We start from the raw sequence: 19,064 nt of genomic DNA, 5'->3' as shown, positions 1-19,064 counted from the left end.
CATTTTTTTTTATTTTAAGTTTTATTTGTTGCACATGTACAAAAATATCATATGTGCTGTGATGACATTTGTAATGTGCTGAGATAATAGAGTTGTTCCATAATACACCATCTGTGGGACAGCTGCATGATGTCATCATCATCACTACATTCTATCATATATCTGTTGCTCATCTCAAAGTTGTTTAAATCTTAAAACGTGTGTACATAGAAATAAAGATAACGTATAACTTAATCTGGTGTGTTTTTCCTTTAATAACAAGGAGTGCACGGTGCGCGGCCCCGCTCACCTCTACGTGCGCGCGGCCGATATCCAATCGCGACCGTTAGCTGGGGCCGGGCGAATGCGGTGGTACCAAAGAGGAGAGAAATCAGAGCGGCCGTGCCACCACTGTGATGTGAAAAGTCACAATACCGCATCAAAACCAGGCTTTTCCGGCGCACGTTTTGGCCTCTAGAGGGGATATGAGAATCACCATTTGTCCGAAGGTAAGTTCGTTGTTTCTACACGCGTCTGTACTGTTGTTTGGCACTTAGAAAGACTTGTTATTTTTGACGACGAATTGCCTGCAGTGTCTGCGCTCCACCGTCCCGATCTCAAAATGGCGGAGAGGCCGAGAGCTAAGCTAAGCTAAGCTAAGTGGCAAAGTTGGTGTTCGCAAGAGCATCGACTTTGAGGCTGAACGCTGAAATAGTCTAACGATGACATGGCTCAACTGTGCTTAGTGTGACTGTCATCTTGAAACCGGTTGTGCTCCTCTGGGCCAGCGCGGGCCTCGTCCCGAGACACTTGTTGTGAAGCCTAGCTGATCATTTGTCTAACGTTAGCTACGGCTATTTATGGAAGTTGTGTGGGGACGAGCTAACGTGGTGCGTTAGCCGGCTAACTGAGGTGCTGTCAGTCTGCTGCCATGTTTTCTACAGCCCGGGGTGCAAATATTGTGATGTTGGAAAACACGAAAATGAAAAGCCTATCCTTAGGGAAACCGTGGTTGTCGGGGAAATCATTCAACTGTGTGAATACCGCTGCGCCTTGAGGTTAACCAGTGATGTCTTGTATTGACGAATAACAGCTAATATCCCTATAATCAAACTTGGGCTGCACACCCCGTTCTCGTTTCTACATCTAAACGGGGAAAGGCTGCGTTATTTCCAACGGTTGCCTGTGCTGCTCGGCTACTTGTTGGTGTGTAGACCAACGCCCATTGTGTGTTTTTGTACGGTGGCTGTGTGTGTGGTAGCATAAATCCAGTCTGCTCATACTGACAGCTCCAGTAAACGCGTAGGTTACCGTGCTAAGCTAACGTTAGCTGGAAAGGGCGTTGTTGAGCCATTGCTGCAACTTTGCCCTTGTGGCCAACGAAGGCTGGGAAAGACGTCACCCGGGCCAGATTGTTTGCGATCAAACCAGTACATCATAAAGCAAAGAGGCCCTTAATCAATTTGCATTGTTTTAATGCATGCTGCAAGATCCCTTGAGGTAATCTGGCCAGGTTTGAGGATTCACGATCAGGGTGGAGTCTACGCAAGGATCAGCGCGAGATGATGATAAAGAACAAGGCTAACGGACACAGATTTCATATGAAACCTATAAAATGTCTCAATTTCACTAGCTAATTGATCGTTTATAATTTGTGTAGCAGCGGCTATTGCAAAAACCATTACCGTAAGGGCTGAAATCCGTAGAAAACGCTATACTGTTCTTCTATATGCTCTCAATTTCTTAACATACTCTATTATTTCAAGGTTTTACCAATTCACAGACAATAAGGTCTTGTTGATAGTGCAGTTTAGATTTTCTACCTAAATTGCCACTGATTCAATTTCCCCTTAATTAGGAGAACTACTTTACTAAAGTGAAATAGTTTTTTAACTACGTGGAAAAAAACAACAGTGTTTTAGCAGCATGTCACTGTCTGTCACAGTGCTGTATTTGACAACACATGTGGAATATGGAAGATAACCCTTGAACAACTTTTGAGCTGCCTTATTTTATTGTAGGGCAATAAATTATGTACTTACTGTCATAACAAGTCCTGGTATAAACCGGCATTGTTGCTTTAAAAAAGGTAATGAAGTGTAAAAAAAAAAAAAAAATCTGATTTGCCATGCTATTGAAATTGCAATCAAACATTGCCTTGTCAGTTTGTGCCAGCAGGGACTTGTTTGGCCTGAAGGTCACCCATAAGGAGGGGCATTGCTCAGCAGCTTGACACAAACAGAGCATGATGACTGAAAGCTTGATGTGCAGCCAAAATTAATGCTTGTGGCTGTTTTGTATTTTTTGTTTAAATTGACCATCTCTTCCTCCTTTGTTAATGACTTCTGCCTTCACACAATAACTGCGAAAACAATTCAGAAATTGTATTCAGAAAATGTAATGGCATATCTAGTGCACTTGTTTTATTCATTAAGACAGCTTTGACTCAAGATTTAATGATCGTGTCATAACAGTGAGTCACGGCATGTGCATCCTGTGGCTCTGTCTGAACGACATATACACTGTATTCAGTAATCCAAAGTGAAAAGTGCCCATCGAAGAATTAGAGCATCCATTGATTTCTTGGTCAACGGGAAACGAGTCAACAAGTTGATCTATTGATTGTAAAAATCAACAATTTAAGCAAGAATAACAACCATTCAGTGGTTCCAGCTCTTCCTCTGTAAGGATCGGCAGGATCGGCAGCCTTTTCAGAGTATGACATGGTATTATTGATTAAATATCTTCCGGTTTCAGACTTAGTTACTGGATCAAAAGAATCAGAAGCATGTAAGGACAACACTACTACATTTATGAATGCATTTCTTCACAAGGATGTTAGGATTGATGTGTTGTTAGGATTGATAACTGTTGTTGTCATTTGGGAAACAGAGGTAAAGTCTGTGTCACAAGGCTTGTTAAAATGAACATGCTCTGTTGGTGCTCTGAGAAAGACAGATGAGGCATCATTGACGTCACAGTCTGATGCCTGATATTGAGGCCTGATGGCAGCTTAGTCAGCTAATCGTTCCACCTTTTTATATTTCACAGATAAACCAAGACGATATGGTTTGGGAACATTTTGTTGGTCTTCGGTTGGAGCAGGAGAGGCATGTAAGACGTTACGTAGGCTCTGTGACTGAGTGGAGGCAGAGAGACAGCAGGCTGCTCCGTCTCCCAGTAACATCTCATTCACCTGCCAGTGAACTGAAGTGGGCATTATGGTGTGTTTGCTCTGAGTCACCTCCTTGATTTAATGTGGTCAATGACTGGATTGTTTCTTCAGCTAAAAAAACATTATTATAACTCTGATTTTAATCCTCCACATCTGATAAAATGATGTTCCTACTGGACTTTCCATAAAATTAATCCATGTTGATTTTTATATAGGATGTTGTATAGTAAAATGGTTTGCCCCCCTCCCTCTGTTTTGCTGACAAGGTCAGCCAGGTCGTTGTGCCCCAGGTGAAGGAAGGGGTCAGGTCAGTGTCTTGCCATATGATTGACCTTATCTCATGAGGACACTGGGGATCAAACTGAGGCTCTTTAGTTGGGGGCATGCTCTCTCTGCCACTAGACCATAATGTTGCAGCCAGTCTATTTTGGAAACACCTGTGAGGTCTACATAAGACTAATGACTAAACAACAACTATAGTGGCTCTTTGAGCATGGGCTCCTGATCTTGATGGTCTGTCTTAGGGAAACAGGACAGTTTATTTTAACGATCTGGCTGGTTGGTGCTCCAACTTTATATTTCTTAGATCTTAGATAGAGCTGCAACCTTTGGTATTGATTTATAAAAGCGTGTGTGTGTGTGTGTTTTTACTACATATTTTAATGGCTCAGTCTTGAAAATGTCAAAGTGAAAGTTGACATCATCACAGTTCACCATAGTGTTTTGACTGCCAAATAAGATATTTGAAAACATGACCTAAGACTGACTGATATTTAGTTTGCAGTGTAATAAAACTGAAAAGTGGCAAATAAACACTCAGTCTTGCTTTATAGAAAGGTTTCATTTTCTATTGGTAGATTGTAACGTATACTGTATTGATAGACCCGCAGCAATCACTCACTGCCTTTTAGGAGAAGTGCACTAAGCAGTCAGACAATCAGATAAGTCATAAACGCTACATTATTTCCTTTTGATAAACATGATACATGGACGGGACCTTGAACCCTTCCTCTTGATTTACGACTCTGGCCATGCTCCCTGTGAGTAGCCGCACATTTAGCCTTTGAGTTTAACGTGTGTGTTCCTCAAAACATGTCTCACAAACACAGTCGCAGGTGGAGCCACAGAGTCTCAGGCAGGTGCAGAAGCTGTCAAGATTGTCTTTGTTACGTAAGAGTTTGGAGGTCGGTCCGTTTGGTCAAATGGCTATTTTTGAATCACGCTGAGAGTGCCGCTTTGCTAAAATCACTAGCTCTGTCCTGTCAGCTCACAGCACTCATCATGTTTGCATGCAGGGAAGAGAGTTCTTTCTAGGACAACTGAGACGCGTCCTCGGCTGAATGTTTTGTTGTCCATTGCGGCGGCCATGCTTCAGCGCATGACGGCAGCAGCAGTGGACAACAAAAGAAAAAAGTGCTCTGTAAAGCAGAATACATAAGAGGAGAAAATATCTGTACATTTAGACCAGCATCTGAATGAAAGTTTAGATTATTTTTTATGATTTGAATTGTTTTGTGTTGGCAGCACCTGTCAACTGACAGAGAAACTGAAAAGAACAATGCACCAGACACTGATACAGACAAGGGCGGATTGCTGTTAAGGTCTTTTCTTAATGTCTGGGGTTAATCCTGTTAGCTGCCCTCCAGTCCCTTCTTTACATTGCTCTGTCAGCTGTATGGAGGACTTGTGGTCTCTATCACTTGGAAACACACACACACACACATACAGACTGTAGGTTGCCTGGTCTAGCCACTAAGCAGCTTAGTGCTATTGTGGCCTCAGGTGCCAGCAGCGTTGAAGCTCAGGAAGTGATTCCTTGATTAGCATCGTAATCACTGAGTGGTGTGTTGTGATTTTTGCAGCGTGTGCTGTCGATCTCTGCTCTCGTGTTTGGTTAGTAGCATGATCACACTGTCTCAAAAGTCTAGGCTGAAACTATCATCAATGAAAAGCAGTCAACAGCTGCAGTAATCTCTTAAGATGACCTCTGACTGTATGTGTTAAGATGAATCGTACAAACTCAGAAATGCTGCTTTTGCAACATGGATGGGTGAGGAAGTGTCCAGAAGGTGGAGAGCTCTTCACTCAGGCTAAGCTGTTAAGAACAAATGTTTCAATGTGCTTTTAATGTTGATGTCATGTAAAATCTTTGGCAGCAGTGCAGGATTTCCTGGATTTGAAGATGCATACACACACATGCATGAATTAACAGGAAGACAACAGAGAACCTAGAATGTCGTTGTTCCTACTTCACAGCCCAGTGTAATCAAGCATTGTTGTCGTGTCGTGTCAGCGTATGATGGTGATCGACGATCAGCAGAGTGATTGCCAATAGCTCATTAATTAGCCATTGCAGATCTTCTGACTGTATTTGACTTGTTTACCCAGTAGTGTAGTACCACTATTCTTTGTAGATAGAATTAGTCCCGTCACACACACATACACGCAATTGACCAGCTGATTGTACTGAAGCACAGGTTGCTTTGTGTCGGTGCTGCTCTGTGATTGAAGAGCAGGGATCAGTGGACAGACCACGTCATTCAGTTTGGGTTCTCAGTCGATTAGAGAGACACAGCGTGATAACAATTATGTTTTAACAATGTCGTAAAATGTTTGTGTTATCTTGCATTTATCCCTCAGTTTATCAGTTAGAGAGAGAGACGAAAGCAAAATGGGGCCCACTCATTTTGGTTGCTCCTTTTCCCCCTTTGTTTTACAGTGTAAAATAACATAATGTGATGCATAATTTGACTGTGGTGAAGACTCCACACCTTTAGGTCATTGTACTTGCTGACTTTCTTACCTTCCAGCTTGATTTACACAAACCTTGTTAAAGGTTTTTGTGTCACTTCTTGTATAAGAATATAATTTGTCAACAGTTTCTTTTCTTTGTCTTGTAACTTAAGCCTGCCACACACATAAAGATAATCTGGCTGACCACACACAATACGATCAAAACTATTCAATCAGAGGTGTTTTATCTTCATGTGTGGGGTCTCTCAGATAAAAAATCTGTTGAGATTTAGAAAAGCTTTATGTGTGTAGGCTTTAGTTGCACAAGCAGCTGCCAACTGACTTCACTCACTACTACTGTAAATATGCTTTTTTGCCAAACTTTGTTTTCTACACATTTCTCTCTCGTTACCAGGTGATGGGCACGTCTGATCAGTGAACGAGTCGGGCTGTTGTGAATACACGTGGAGCCTTGTACCAGCAGTTGATTGACAGCTGTATCTCCAGTTGACCTCCCCCTGCGTGGCACTCCTTCCGCCACCTCTGAGTCTCCGGAAGAACAACATCGCCGAGGGATCAGACACCTCCCCACCACACACTTCCTAGCCAGACTCCCTCAGCACATCGCCTCGCCCTCAACCTCCCCGAGAGGGAGAGAACAGCAGCCGCCATGGTGCTGTCACAGAGACAAAGAGATGAACTGTGAGTGTCTGGATGTAAATATGTGGATGTGCAGGCTCATTACATGTGCAAACAAGAACAGACATGTAGAACCAACACAAACGTAAACAAGTTCAACTAGAAGTGCATTGAAGCAGGGTTCCTACACAAGTATGGAAAAGTATGAAATTTGATTTTATACATTTCCAGCTCTGGAAAATTATGGAATTGCCGTTTTTTACAATGTGGACCTTATTTCTAGCATAAAATACGATCCTTTACTCACCCCGATAACTTTGGTGTCATTATGAGTAGTTCCGACGAAATTAGATCCAGCCGAGAGCTGCGTATCCGTATAATGCAAGTCTATGGGGCAGCGGAATGTAGCCTCTATATAACACATTATCTGCCGCGAAACTCGTTAATTTCACCAATATTTTGTTATGATACGCTAGTGCTAGTCCCCTCTGAGGCCGGGGTTACCTGTTATCAACATCCGTGGTTTGTAGGTTGACCTACTGACCTCTGACCTGGATGATGTCATCTCCGACCGCTGCCTGGCTCATTCTGATAATAATGATTCCACTTCGACATTCGGGTCCATTTTTAGCGCAACTAGCCAGAGCTTTAGTGAGTCCAGGTTGCGGAGAGGAAGCCTGTGGAAGCTGAACTTCGTCCAGCTGCTCATTTTGTTTTGACAATTTGGAAACACGCAGAAACAAACCATAGTATTAGCAGTAGCAACTTTCAGGTAAACAAGCCGTGCCGTGCGGTGCTCGACATCATCCAGGTTCCTTCATCAAACTCATCAAATACACAATCCAACAACTCCAAAACACTCTGGTGGACAAGTTGTGACCTGCACGTTCACCACGCTATGAGATAATAACAGAACGTTATGAGACAGAGTTGTTTTTGAGATATCCATAAGCAGTCTCTGCATTTGCCTCGAAAACAACTCTGTCTCATAACGTTCCGTTATTATCTCATAGCGTGGTGAATGTGCATTTCACAACTAGAAGAGCGTTTTGGAGTTGTTGGATTGTGTATTTGATGAGGGAAACCAAGAAATCCCATTAGCCTCCGTAGTGTAGCTCTGAGCACCTTGCGGCTCTGCTCCGCCGTTCTAAAAATAGCTTGCACCGACAATTAAAGCTAACGAACGTACTGCTAAGACTATAGGGATTACGGCAATGGGCCAATTTACCAAAATGTTGAACTATCCCTTTAAAGTGTGCGCATGTAGGCTTTTTAGCAATACCTCGAAGTCAGTCCACAAGCATGGATACACATCACATGTTCTGGATGCCAAACAGTGGAATATACAATCAGCTGTGTGGACTAATAGTCTACTTGCCAACAATGAGTACCCGGAAATGTTGAGTACCCCAAAGTTTTATGTTAGAAATATATAGTATGGGTCCCCAGTATTCAGAAACTGCCGGATGCTAATTTATATATATTGGGCAATTAGCACAATTGACATAATTAGCATAAATTAGCATAGTTTCCTATATGGGCAATATTTCTGCAAAATTGACTTGGCTGATCTGGGCAATATTGGAGTGGTTTTAGGGGTTATTGATGATGCTGAATCCATTTCTGACATTTTCAAAATTCAAAATGGCTGTCTAAACCGAAGGGACCAGATTGAAATCCATCAAAATCGGCCCACTGGCGGTTTAAATCTGGTCACTACCGGTTTAGACAGCCATTTTGAATTTTGAAAATGTCAGAAATGGATTCAGCATCATCAATAACCCCTAAAACCACTCCAATATTGCCCAGATCAGCCAAGTCAATTTTGCAGAAATATTGCCCATATAGGAAACTATGCTAATTTATGCTAATTATGTCAATTGTGCTAATTGCCCAATATATATAAATTAGCATCCGGCAGTTTCTGAATACTGGGGACCCATACTATATATTTCTAACATAAAACTTTGGGGTACTCAACATTTCCGGGTTCACAATGGGGCCCTATGGGCTGGCAAGTAGACTATAAGTCATCCAGAAGAGGTTAATGTAGATGTTGTGAGAAAGTGCGTTCCTTTACAAGAATGTGTAATCATTGAGGAAATGTGACAAGATGTGGCCTTCAAGGTGGTTCACTTGATAGCTCCTTAGTGAATATTTCATAACCCGCAGGACAGGAGCACAGAAGCGAGGGGGATGGGAGAGAAGGAGGAACTTTAAAAAATGATGGTGGGTTAATGCGAGCCGCTCTGTGCAGTGGTGTCTGGCTGGCTGATCGTATGGTATGCATCCTCTCTCAGCAGACCCCGGTCAAGACACCAACTAGTAGACATTGTCCGTTTGTTGTCTAAGCTCTTGATAATCAAGCAACTTGCACTGTTAAAATTGTTGTGTTGAATAGGATTTGATCAAGACGATCTAGAGGAAATCCTTTTGCCTATGGTGGTGTAATGTTCAAAAATCCGTAACGGTTTTGTTAGTTTTACAATTATAAGCAGTTTAAGTAACCCTGAAGCTGCATCCTAAATTTAGTACAGTTACTCATGAAATATTCACCCTTCATCTCATAAAGACGCTGTTCCGCTCATTTATATAACTCCATATGTGTGGGAGTGTGTTTGTGTGTGCGTGTGTGTGTATTTGTGCGAGCCTGCCTGCGTGCTTAAGGTTGTTTCCATGTGCTTGTGGTTCCCCTCGTCCTCACATCGTCCATGCTCTGAGTTCTCTCCTCGTGGCCAGGCTCTGGTTTCCAGGCAGCGGCGCAAAACACTTCCCCGGCGATGGGGCGCTTACGTTTTGTTTTCTTCACTGGAGGATTGTAATTTCTTCTGGCCTCCAGTCAGATTCGCTGACATTTAAGGTGGAACTGTGAAATTGGAATCTCATCGCTCCCATCTGTTCGTCAGGGTGTGGTCTCCTCTCTTTTTAAGGAGGACCCAGCATCTCTGTTAAGGTGGAGTTTATGTGTAATAGATGACAATCCCATTCATAATTACATGACTTTGTCAGCATGTAATTCAATTCATTCATAACAGTTTTGGGAGTGATCAAACGAAGCCGCCCTGATCGCGGCCATGTTAGATTGACAGTTGGTTCGTGGTAGCGTCTCTTAGGACCAAACCTGTAACTGTTGATGAGATGTGGCCTGAAACATTTCAGAAACCAATGTTGTTGTGCTCTCTCTCAGAAACCGAGCTATAGCTGACTATCTTCGTTCCAATGGATATGAGGAGGCTTATTCCACCTTCAAGAAAGAGGCAGAGATAGATATGGTAAGGAGCAACACACACACCACAATACTGAAACCAGTGAACAAATAACTTGTGCTTTTTTTTTTTCTTCTCTCTGAGTGTCTGTGTCTTTTCTTTCCTCATAGAATGAAGAGGTAGATAAAAAGTACGCAGGGCTTTTGGAAAAAAAATGGACCTCGGTCATCAGATTACAGAAGAAGGTAAGGAATGTCTGTGTGTGCTGATGGTGTACTTTACATTTGCCTGAGATGTTGATACATGGTGCACAGTTCGTGTGTAAGCCAGACATGTCCAGTGTTGTATATGTCAGTGCATGACACCGTTCTCCTTCAGCTAACCCAGAAATGTTTAGATACCTTTATTCAACCAGCTTTATGACAATCCAAAGCGTGATTGTGTTAGATTGTTGCCTGTGTAACTCAACAATGACACCAGAAGTATCTACTGATCAGCATGTCTGAACTCTCTGACTCCCGTGCTCCTTGTCTCAGGTGATGGAGTTGGAGTCCAAATTGAACGAGGCCAAGGAGGAGATGACACATGGAGGGCCTGTGGGTCAGAAGAGAGACCCCAAGGAGTGGATCCCCCGTCCCCCAGAGAGATACGCGCTGAGCGGCCACCGCGCTCCGGTCACGCGCGTCATATTCCACCCCGTCTTTTCTGTCATGGTCACAGCCTCAGAGGACGCTACCATCAAGGTGTGTGTTCACAGACAGCGTTTTGGTCTACACACTGCACCGCCAGTTTATCGAGTACCTGACACAACGTTCCTACTCATGAATCCCAACCTGTCATACTCGGTTTATGTTGAGACTGAAGACACAGCTTTTGTATCGGTGTGGGAAGAAAACACATTAGCATTCACTCCGATACAGTACTGTCCACACCGCTGAGGCCTCGAGAATCCCCAGAGTTAAATCAATATCTTTTGGACAGTGTAAACAAGGAGCTTGTTGCAGGGCTTTTATATTACCTAGTATATTATATTATATTATATTATATTGTGTAGTATGGGAAAGTTGCTATTTGTATACTGCATAATAACGGCTTCAACTTTGGAAAACAGTTTTCCCACAATTTGAAATTTATTTATACATTTGTGTATCTCAGTATGCGTGTGTGCTCTTTGAAAACGTTAAGGCTTCCCTTGCCTTTCTGATGTACCTCTGGGATGTCTCTTTGAAAGTGGGTTCCTAGCAGGAACATTGAAGCATAGTGACGGCTGAAAACAGCAGCCTTTACAAGCACAATCAGCAAGTGTTACGACTCACCACAAACATAGCCTCTGCAGCTCTGACCCTTTAGATCAAAGCTGTGCTGCAGATCTGAGGCTGCGCTGCCTTTTTATCCTCACTGCCTCTGCTCCTGCATGCCCCCCCTCCCTTTCTCTTCCCTCCCTCCCTTCATCCCTCCCTCCATCCCTTCCACCATTCCTTCCTCCCTAACTCAGTTTCTTTTTTTGCTTTGTCACTGCTCATCTGTGTGAAGATGGGCTGATGCACTTGTTGTCAGAGGCAACACTCCCAGAGCACAGCACTCTGGGAAACATGCAAATCACTTCCTCTCTCAGCCCCCCTCCTCTTCTCCTTTTTTATTAATGAACTAAGCTAACTGCTTAATGTTAATTATTTTAACTAAATGATTCAGTGTTTTTTTTTAAACCTACGCATCTAATTCACATTTGAGTTCAACCTTGTGACACATTATGGACTCCATGCTGCCTCTTAAAAATAAGATCGGTGTAACACTTTTTTGTTAGGACACAAGACTGAATAAAATTGACCAGTTTTACCAATATGATCGTTACATGTGGTGCACATCTGTCGTTTAGAGCAGGACAAGGTGATGCTGCGTCACACCAACTGACTGTTGCTGTCTGTACTTTTAGGTGTGGGACTACGAGGCAGGAGACTTTGAGCGGACCCTGAAGGGCCACACAGACTCTGTGCAGGACATCTCCTTTGACCAGACAGGGAAGCTGCTGGCTTCATGTTCAGCTGACATGAGCATCAAACTCTGGGACTTTCAAGGGTTTGAGTGCATCCGAACAATGCATGGTGAGTGATATGTACAGAAATAAGAGCTGTCAGCTCCATCTACATTGTTATATACAACCTGTTTTAGAAATGGCGTAACTGCTTCACTGCATTATTTTCAGTTTTGTGTAATGATGCTTTTTAAATATTTGTAATACAAGTTTTAATTTAAAAATCTTAAAGTGTTTTTGGATGTTGTTGAACATGTGTTGGTTTGGGTATAAAGATTATTTCACAGTAGTTAAAACAACTCAACTGTCTTCTGTGTCATCCAGGCCACGATCACAATGTGTCGTCTGTAGCCATCATGCCAAATGGTGACCACATAGTGTCTGCCTCCAGAGACAAGACCATGAAGATGTGGGAAGTGGCCACTGGGTAAGTGATGGGGAAGTGAAGGAGGGGCTCGTTTCAACTTTCACTATCACACGCTCTCAGAAACTGAGAAAGGTGGAATGTTAAATCTTGGAATGGAGTTACATTTTGCGCTTTCTTTTGTTTTCATACTCAATTTTCAAACCCCTGGTCTTAATTTCATCACTGGGAGTGACTGTTTACAATCAGTTTATGCAAAAACCTGCTGTTTCACAATTTAACTTGGTAATATAATGAATATTTCCATCCTCAGGTACTGTGTGAAGACCTTCACGGGCCACAGAGAGTGGGTGAGGATGGTGCGTCCCAACCAGGACGGCTCATTGATCGCCAGCTGCTCCAACGACCAAACGGTGCGCGTATGGGTGGTCGCCTCCAAGGAGTGCAAAGCTGAGTTGCGGGAGCACGAGCATGTGGTAGAGTGTATCGCCTGGGCCCCTGACAGTGCTCATCCCACCATCCTGGAGGCCACAGGCTCAGAGGTAAATACAGCTGCTGCAGGATCTGACGTTAACCTACAGGGACGTTTGTATACCTTTGGTTCAGCTGCAGGGTTTCCCACTATTGTCTCTACCAAAGACACATGTTGTGTACCGAGATAATGACTGATTCATAAGACATTCAATAAAACTGTTGCATAAAATAGAGTTGCCACTGTCTCAGTGAGACCTGATTTTAATCTGAATTGATCACTAAAAATTAAATGTTAGGGCTGGGCTATTATGGCAAAAATCAAAATCAAGATTAAAGGGATAGTTCAACATTTTTGCAAACTGGCCCATTGCCATAATCCCTTTAGTTTTAGGAGTAGGTTTGTTACCTTTAATTGTCGATGTAAGCTATTTTAAAACAGTGGAGCAGAGCCACGAGCTGCTCAGAGCTACGCTACGGAGGCTAATGGAATTTCTTGGTTTCCCTCATCGAACTCATCAAATATACACAATCCAACAACTCCAAAATATGGAGGAAATAGGGATTATGGCAATGGGCCAATTTGACAAAATGTTGAACTATCCCTTTGATTGAACTTTTTGCCCTGATTACAATTAATGACCGATTACAGTGTCATCATTGTCGTCGACCCCCCCCCACACCGAACAGTGTGGAGTGTAAACATGAGCACAGAAGGAGAGGAAATAATAAACAAACAAGGACACGTTAGCTCGTATGCGTCTTGTGTGTCTGTCTCCGGCTGTGCATCTGAAGCAGCAGTAGCAATAATCATGTAGCTGCGGCCCGCCGCCACTTAGCGGAATACATTACGGAAACTAGGGCTTTGACAACGAACTTCGAAATTCGAATATAATTCGAATATTAAAAAAATAACCATATTCGAACGAATATTAGAGCAGCTCTAAATATTCGAACCTGTAATAAGCATTATTTTTGGTAAATGTGTTTGCCTGAAAACGTAGTTTTCAATCCAGATTAAAGGCTTTTTTCAGCCTGTTGAAGTTGTGAAACGCCAGCTCATTAGCATTGATCACCTGGGGCTCCTGTACTTACAGTATGGCGTTATCACGTCGTTAACGCCTGACGCCTGTTCACACTTCTTCACTGATAAACAATGGCGGAGCAAAAGGCTGCGAGTGCGACCATAGATACTCTACAAACCACGGAGGGAGAAGTTGAAATATGTGTTTCCTCTACATTCATTTAGGAGTGGCGGGCCGTTTTTTTTTTAAATTGTCGCAAATACACCACCGCAGCATGTCATCCGTTCATTAATCTCCGCATAGCGCTGTTTCACACACACACACACACACACACAGAGAGAGAAGCGCTCATGCAGCATGCATGACAGTGAAAGCGAAACTTGTACCGCCCCCCCACCCCCCCCCCGTCGGACAATCCGGTCGCTTCGGGCGGGGGGGGGGGGGGGTCAAAATATTACAAAAATATTATCCATAAATATTCGAATATATTCGAATATTAATATTAATAAACAAACAAAGTTCGAATATGATTTTTTGGACAAATGTCAAAGCCCTAACGGAAACCCTCCATTATCTTATTTTGGAGCTGCTCGATTTGCACAGTCAGCTTTCAGTCAGTTTTCTTCCCTGTTGCTTCCATGTAGCGGACTGGATGGGGGGTGTCACATGACCACACAGCCAGGAGTGTGTCGTTCAGGTGACTTCAGGCTCTAAATCTCGGTTTTGATTATTTTTCAATCAACTGCCCAGCCCTATTAAATGTCATCTGGATTTTTGGAGACTTGACTCATCAGATTCCACTGATTGGTCAGGTTTTGACATCATGTTTGTTTTGTGGTTGACAACTGAAGATGTGAGAAGACGTCACCACGCGTCTTTGTCTTTAGGTTGTTGTGAGATTTTGAAAAGTACGTGTGTGTGTGTGTAGAGAGCAGTCTGCAGACAGTGGGGCTGTACTCTGGTCCAGTGGTACACTAGACATGCTCTCATGTTTTCAGTGACAAAGTGAATATGCTGATATTCAGCAGGTTTAATGTTGGCATGCTTACATCTGGTTATTAGCCATAAACATAAAGTATATCTGGCTAATGGAAATGTCTTTAGTTTGGTATGTATTTAGACACAAAGCGAACTGATTTGGCTAACGTCACCCTCCTTTGAGCCGTGTCACTGTCACGGCTGAAAATTGCCTCCTCATCTTTGCTCTTTAATGTCACTAGTGGATGTTTCTGATATCTTCATTGTACATTGTATCTGTTCTACAGATCAAGAAGAGTGGAAAGCCTGGCCCCTTCCTTCTCTCTGGCTCCAGAGATAAAACCATTAAGATGTGGGATGTCAGCATTGGCATCTGCCTTATGACCCTGGTGAGTGGTAGAAACAGTGGTGTCTGTGACTGCTTCAGTCTTTATTCAGTGAGTGGTGGGTAATTCTGTCTTGGTTCTTCAGGTGGGACATGACAACTGGGTGCGTGGGGTGTTGTTTCACCCTGGAGGAAGATTCATAGTGAGCTGTGCTGACGACAAAACCATTAGGATCTGGGACTACAAGAACAAACGCTGCATGAAGACCCTGTGTGCCCATGAACACTTTGTTACCTCTTTGGGTAAGACAGTTATTAATGGAGTTGATTGTGAATCTCCTGCTTCCTCACATGTCTAACATACTTAGTGGTGAACTTGTTTGAATCAGCACTGAACAGATGTTGTTCCCCTCTTGCAGATTTCCACAAGACTGCTCCCTACGTGGTGACGGGCAGCGTCGATCAGACAGTCAAAGTCTGGGAGTGCCGCTGAGACCACCTCCGTCTCTTGCCCTGTCCTGCTTCCTGTCCCCCCCCCAAATCCAAAAGCAGCCCTAACCCCCCCCCACCACCCTGTCCCTCCTCTACCCCTGCACCTCGGCCCTTCTCCTTCTGTCCCGACAGCTAGCCCCGCCCCTCACCCCTCGCACTCCAAACCATAGTTGACCATGGCGCTTTACCTTTCTCCCCGTCCCCTCCCCTGCCTCCCCTCTCCTCCCTTACCTCCCCCTACATCAGTCCAGCCCTATTAAGATGACTATTGTCCTTTTATGTAAATTATTCTGGATGTAGGGTACGCTTAATAAATGTCACGCAATCTCTGACACATAAACACACTCAAAAGATAAGAAATATTCCTTGCATGGTGAATCAATCAATCAAAAAAAAAATTGTATACTGTTAAATTTGCCGAATTTGCATTTTTGTCATGACTTCCCATCGGGTCAAAGGGTAAATATCCTTGTGTGCTGCCACAGATGGATTCCAGTGAACTGACGGTGCACGAAAACCAATGGCACCCCTCGCTGAAGGGGTTTAGTTTTTTTTTCTTTTTCCTTTTTTTTTTAGTTTTGTTTTACTCCATGCCTCCATTGTTGTGGTCTGTCACTGCGCAGATGGTGATAGAGAAGATGTGAGGAAAGTGAGTACATGAGAGAGAGAGAGAGAGAAAGAGAGAGAATGAGTGGAAGCTGTCCAGGAGGAGACGATAGTAAGTCGAAGAAAAACACAAAAAAAAACGAAGCAGGATGCTGCTCCCTAGTTGAATCACATGAGGTTCTGTGGTCGAGTGCACGTGTACATGTGTGTATACATGGCGTGAGTGTGTGTGTGTTTGTATATTACGACAGGAGAATCTCTCCGCCGTCTCTCTGCTCTGGCGGTCAGAGGAGAGAGAGAGGAGGCAAAGCTTCTCACCCACTGTGTTCATTCATACTACTTCATCTCTTTTAACAAACTTGCTTTCTAGTAGACACTCACAGGACCTTAACGATCCCTACGCTGCTGAGAGCACAGGCACACACCCCATAGCAAAAGTGTGTTTTACAGAGGAAAAAGTCTGCTCACCTTTTGAGGTTTGTGTGTGTGTATGTCGCCCCAGAGAATCGCCCAGTGCCCTCTTGCTCGCTATCTCTGCCTTGTTAACCCATTGAGGGCTCCCTCACGGGATTTTCATTCTGCTTTCTGTGGTCTCACTGCTCTCTTTACACACACATACACATACACTCACAAATGCACATACACGCACAGTAAAAGTTGTGTATCAATATATCTGGATGTCATTGTTTGCAACATAATGAAATAAAATTCTGTAAATATAAATCACCCATGAGTGTGCTTTCTTTTGAAGGAAGGAGGGGAGAAATAAGATGAGGAAACCTTGTGGTAGCCACTCGTCAGACAGGATTCTCACACTGAGGTCATACAGCAGCACTCCTTCCTGCCCCATACCACATAAAAGAGCAGAGGAAACTAAGGCGTCATTCAGTTCTCATGTCATCATCTGTATCACCAGCATTGTGTTTTTTTTTTTTTTTTGCTTTTCCCATGATGGCACCATCTTGTGGTCAATCTAAAATAAAAAACCTCAAGGAGTAGAGTACAAAATCAAAAACAAATCTGTCTAGTTTTTAGGCAAAAAGCTTGTTTATAAATGTCTATTTGAAGCTGTCTGCTCCACAGGAACTTAAGTCCTTTCTTCTAATAGCACTTCAGTGTTCTGAGAAACCCATCTAATAAAATTTGGCTCAATCAGGAAATATCTCTTCAAGACAGCCTGTGGTTCACGAAATTAAATGTTCATATTAAAGCAAATCTAGGAATCATCGGAGTAAAGTCTTCAGAAAGAAATGGGTCACTAGACAAAACTTTGAAGCGGCTGCTCTGGAAACAGCAAATATTATTTATGTATAACTATCTGGCTCTGGCGCTGTGCAGTGGTCTCTCAGCATCAGCTTGAATCTGAACACGGGTCAGATACTGTCACTGCTCTTACTGATGGAGACAGAAGCCAAACAGATCAGTCTTGACCCAGTAGTTTTGTTGATCAGTGAGTTGTGAGATGAGGAGGAAGAGGATGTGGCAGGAAGTCCTAAAGATGGTAAAGAGAAGAGTCCAACACGCTGTGACGTTTATTCCTCAGGATAAATCTAATAACTTAAACTGCAAAGCCCCCCCACCTCTCCTTATCAATTATGTACTGTACCCCAGCCTTCCTCTGCACACACACACACACACCTGCTCACTCACCCACACAGCAATTACTCTTTCCTCTGTGCTCTGCGGTATCCTGGCAACAGTTACCAGAACGGCAAGCGTGTTAAGTTAGCGCCACACCTTGCTCTGTCTTTTACAGGTCTGAGGGAGGAGGAATATGAAGGAACATTTGTGTCTTTATTATTCAATCAAAACAAACTTCACTTCAATCAAAAAAAAAAACCTTTTCAATCAAAACGAAAGTGTTTGAATGCAGAAAAATATTTGAGACCCATAGAAATTGCGTTTGAACCCTTTTTTCTGATTGAAAATGTTTTTTTTATTGAAGTGAGTTAGTATTTGATTGAAAATATCCTTTTTGTTTAAATCAACTTTTTTTTGATTGAATAATACGGACACAAATATCCTACCCATAATATGGCCCATATAAGAAAAGATGACTTTAATCCCAAAAAAATATTTTCAATCAAATGATAACTCACCTCAATCAAAAAAAAAAAAAAACGTTTCAAAGAAAAAAAGTGCTTGAATGCAATTTTTTGGGTTTCAATTTTTTTTTTTGCATTCAAAACCTTTTTTTTTTTAATTGAAAATGCTTTTTTTGATTGAAGTGAAGTTTGTTTTGATTGAAAATATCTTTTTTCTTTAAATCAACTTTTCTTTTGATTGAATAATAAAGACACAAATGTTCCTCCATAGATAGGAGGAACAGGGAGTGGTGGAGTAAGGCGTGAGGGCAGGATGGATGAACGCCAAAAAAGAAGGTGGTTAAAGCCCAAGGTTCATCATGCAGTAAAAGGAAAGTGATAACGGGAACACACACACAGTGAAGGGACACTCAGACGTATGCACAGAAGTGAGAGGTGGCTTCAGACGAGTTAATGAAAGGATAATAAACCTGTCTCACTCTGAAACTGGTTTCTCAGCAGAGGAACTGGAGTAGAAACATTGGCCTACATCCGCTCACCGCCGCTCTCTCTCATGCCTTGCGCACACTTTTTCCTCGCATGCAAGACGAACAACATCAAAACAGGGCAGAAGACGCTCACTTTCTCTTAATATGCCTTCTCAAGGTCACACACACACACACTTCTCTCCTTTTTCTCTGACAGAACTGCTCACACAGATGTATAGCAAAGGAATAAAGCGAGAGGTGCTGCAAAGAGGTGGAGAAGTCAGATGAACCAGCTTGATGAGGAAGCGTTGAAGAGTCTCCAAGGTCAATGTATACATCAGAGCTGTGTGTGTCAGATGCAGCTGTATTGATCCTCTCACAAAGAACTGACCAGTATTATACACACAGCAGACCGGCTTCCTTTATTCACACGTGCTGACAAATACCAGTTTCATATTCAGTAATCACAGACCAAAGCTGCAGGGGTCTGTGCTCAATATATAGGTTTGTGTGTCATTCCAGTATAG

At 42.9% G+C, this 19,064-nt stretch overlaps 1 protein-coding gene across 1 annotated transcript; it reads left to right on the top strand.

Annotated features, from left to right (window-relative positions):
* Window positions 1–327: 327 nt before the first annotated feature.
* On the top strand, window positions 328–16,738 carry LOC310996976 (lissencephaly-1 homolog B-like). The gene is made up of 11 exons (XM_083986537.1): window positions 328–488; window positions 6,303–6,589; window positions 9,714–9,798; window positions 9,903–9,977; window positions 10,269–10,475; window positions 11,666–11,834; window positions 12,089–12,191; window positions 12,442–12,670; window positions 14,890–14,991; window positions 15,074–15,230; window positions 15,347–16,738. Exons 2-11 carry the CDS (start codon window positions 6,558–6,560, stop codon window positions 15,418–15,420), a joined length of 1,233 nt encoding a protein of 410 aa, XP_083842663.1. The 5' UTR covers window positions 328–488; window positions 6,303–6,557; the 3' UTR covers window positions 15,421–16,738.
* The last annotated feature ends 2,326 nt before the right edge of the window (window positions 16,739–19,064 follow it).

The sequence above is a fragment of the Trachurus trachurus genome (genome assembly GCF_905171665.1).
Source record: "Trachurus trachurus genome assembly, chromosome: 14".
Classification (NCBI taxonomy): domain Eukaryota; kingdom Metazoa; phylum Chordata; class Actinopteri; order Carangiformes; family Carangidae; genus Trachurus; species Trachurus trachurus.
Note: the sequence above shows the minus strand (reverse complement) of the source record. Positions and strands in the feature narration are given on the sequence as shown.

What these genes read in the sequence shown, in the direction of transcription:
- LOC310996976 (XM_083986537.1), top strand. Translation starts at nt 6,558, where the DNA reads ATGGTGCTGTCACAGAGACAAAGAGATGAACT. An exon ending in AAGAGGCAGAGATAGATATG is followed by an intron (nt 9,799 to 9,902) that starts GTAAGGAGCAAC and finishes CTTTCCTCATAG; the next exon opens with AATGAAGAGGTAGATAAAAA. An exon ending in GCATCTGCCTTATGACCCTG is followed by an intron (nt 14,992 to 15,073) that starts GTGAGTGGTAGA and finishes TTGGTTCTTCAG; the next exon opens with GTGGGACATGACAACTGGGT.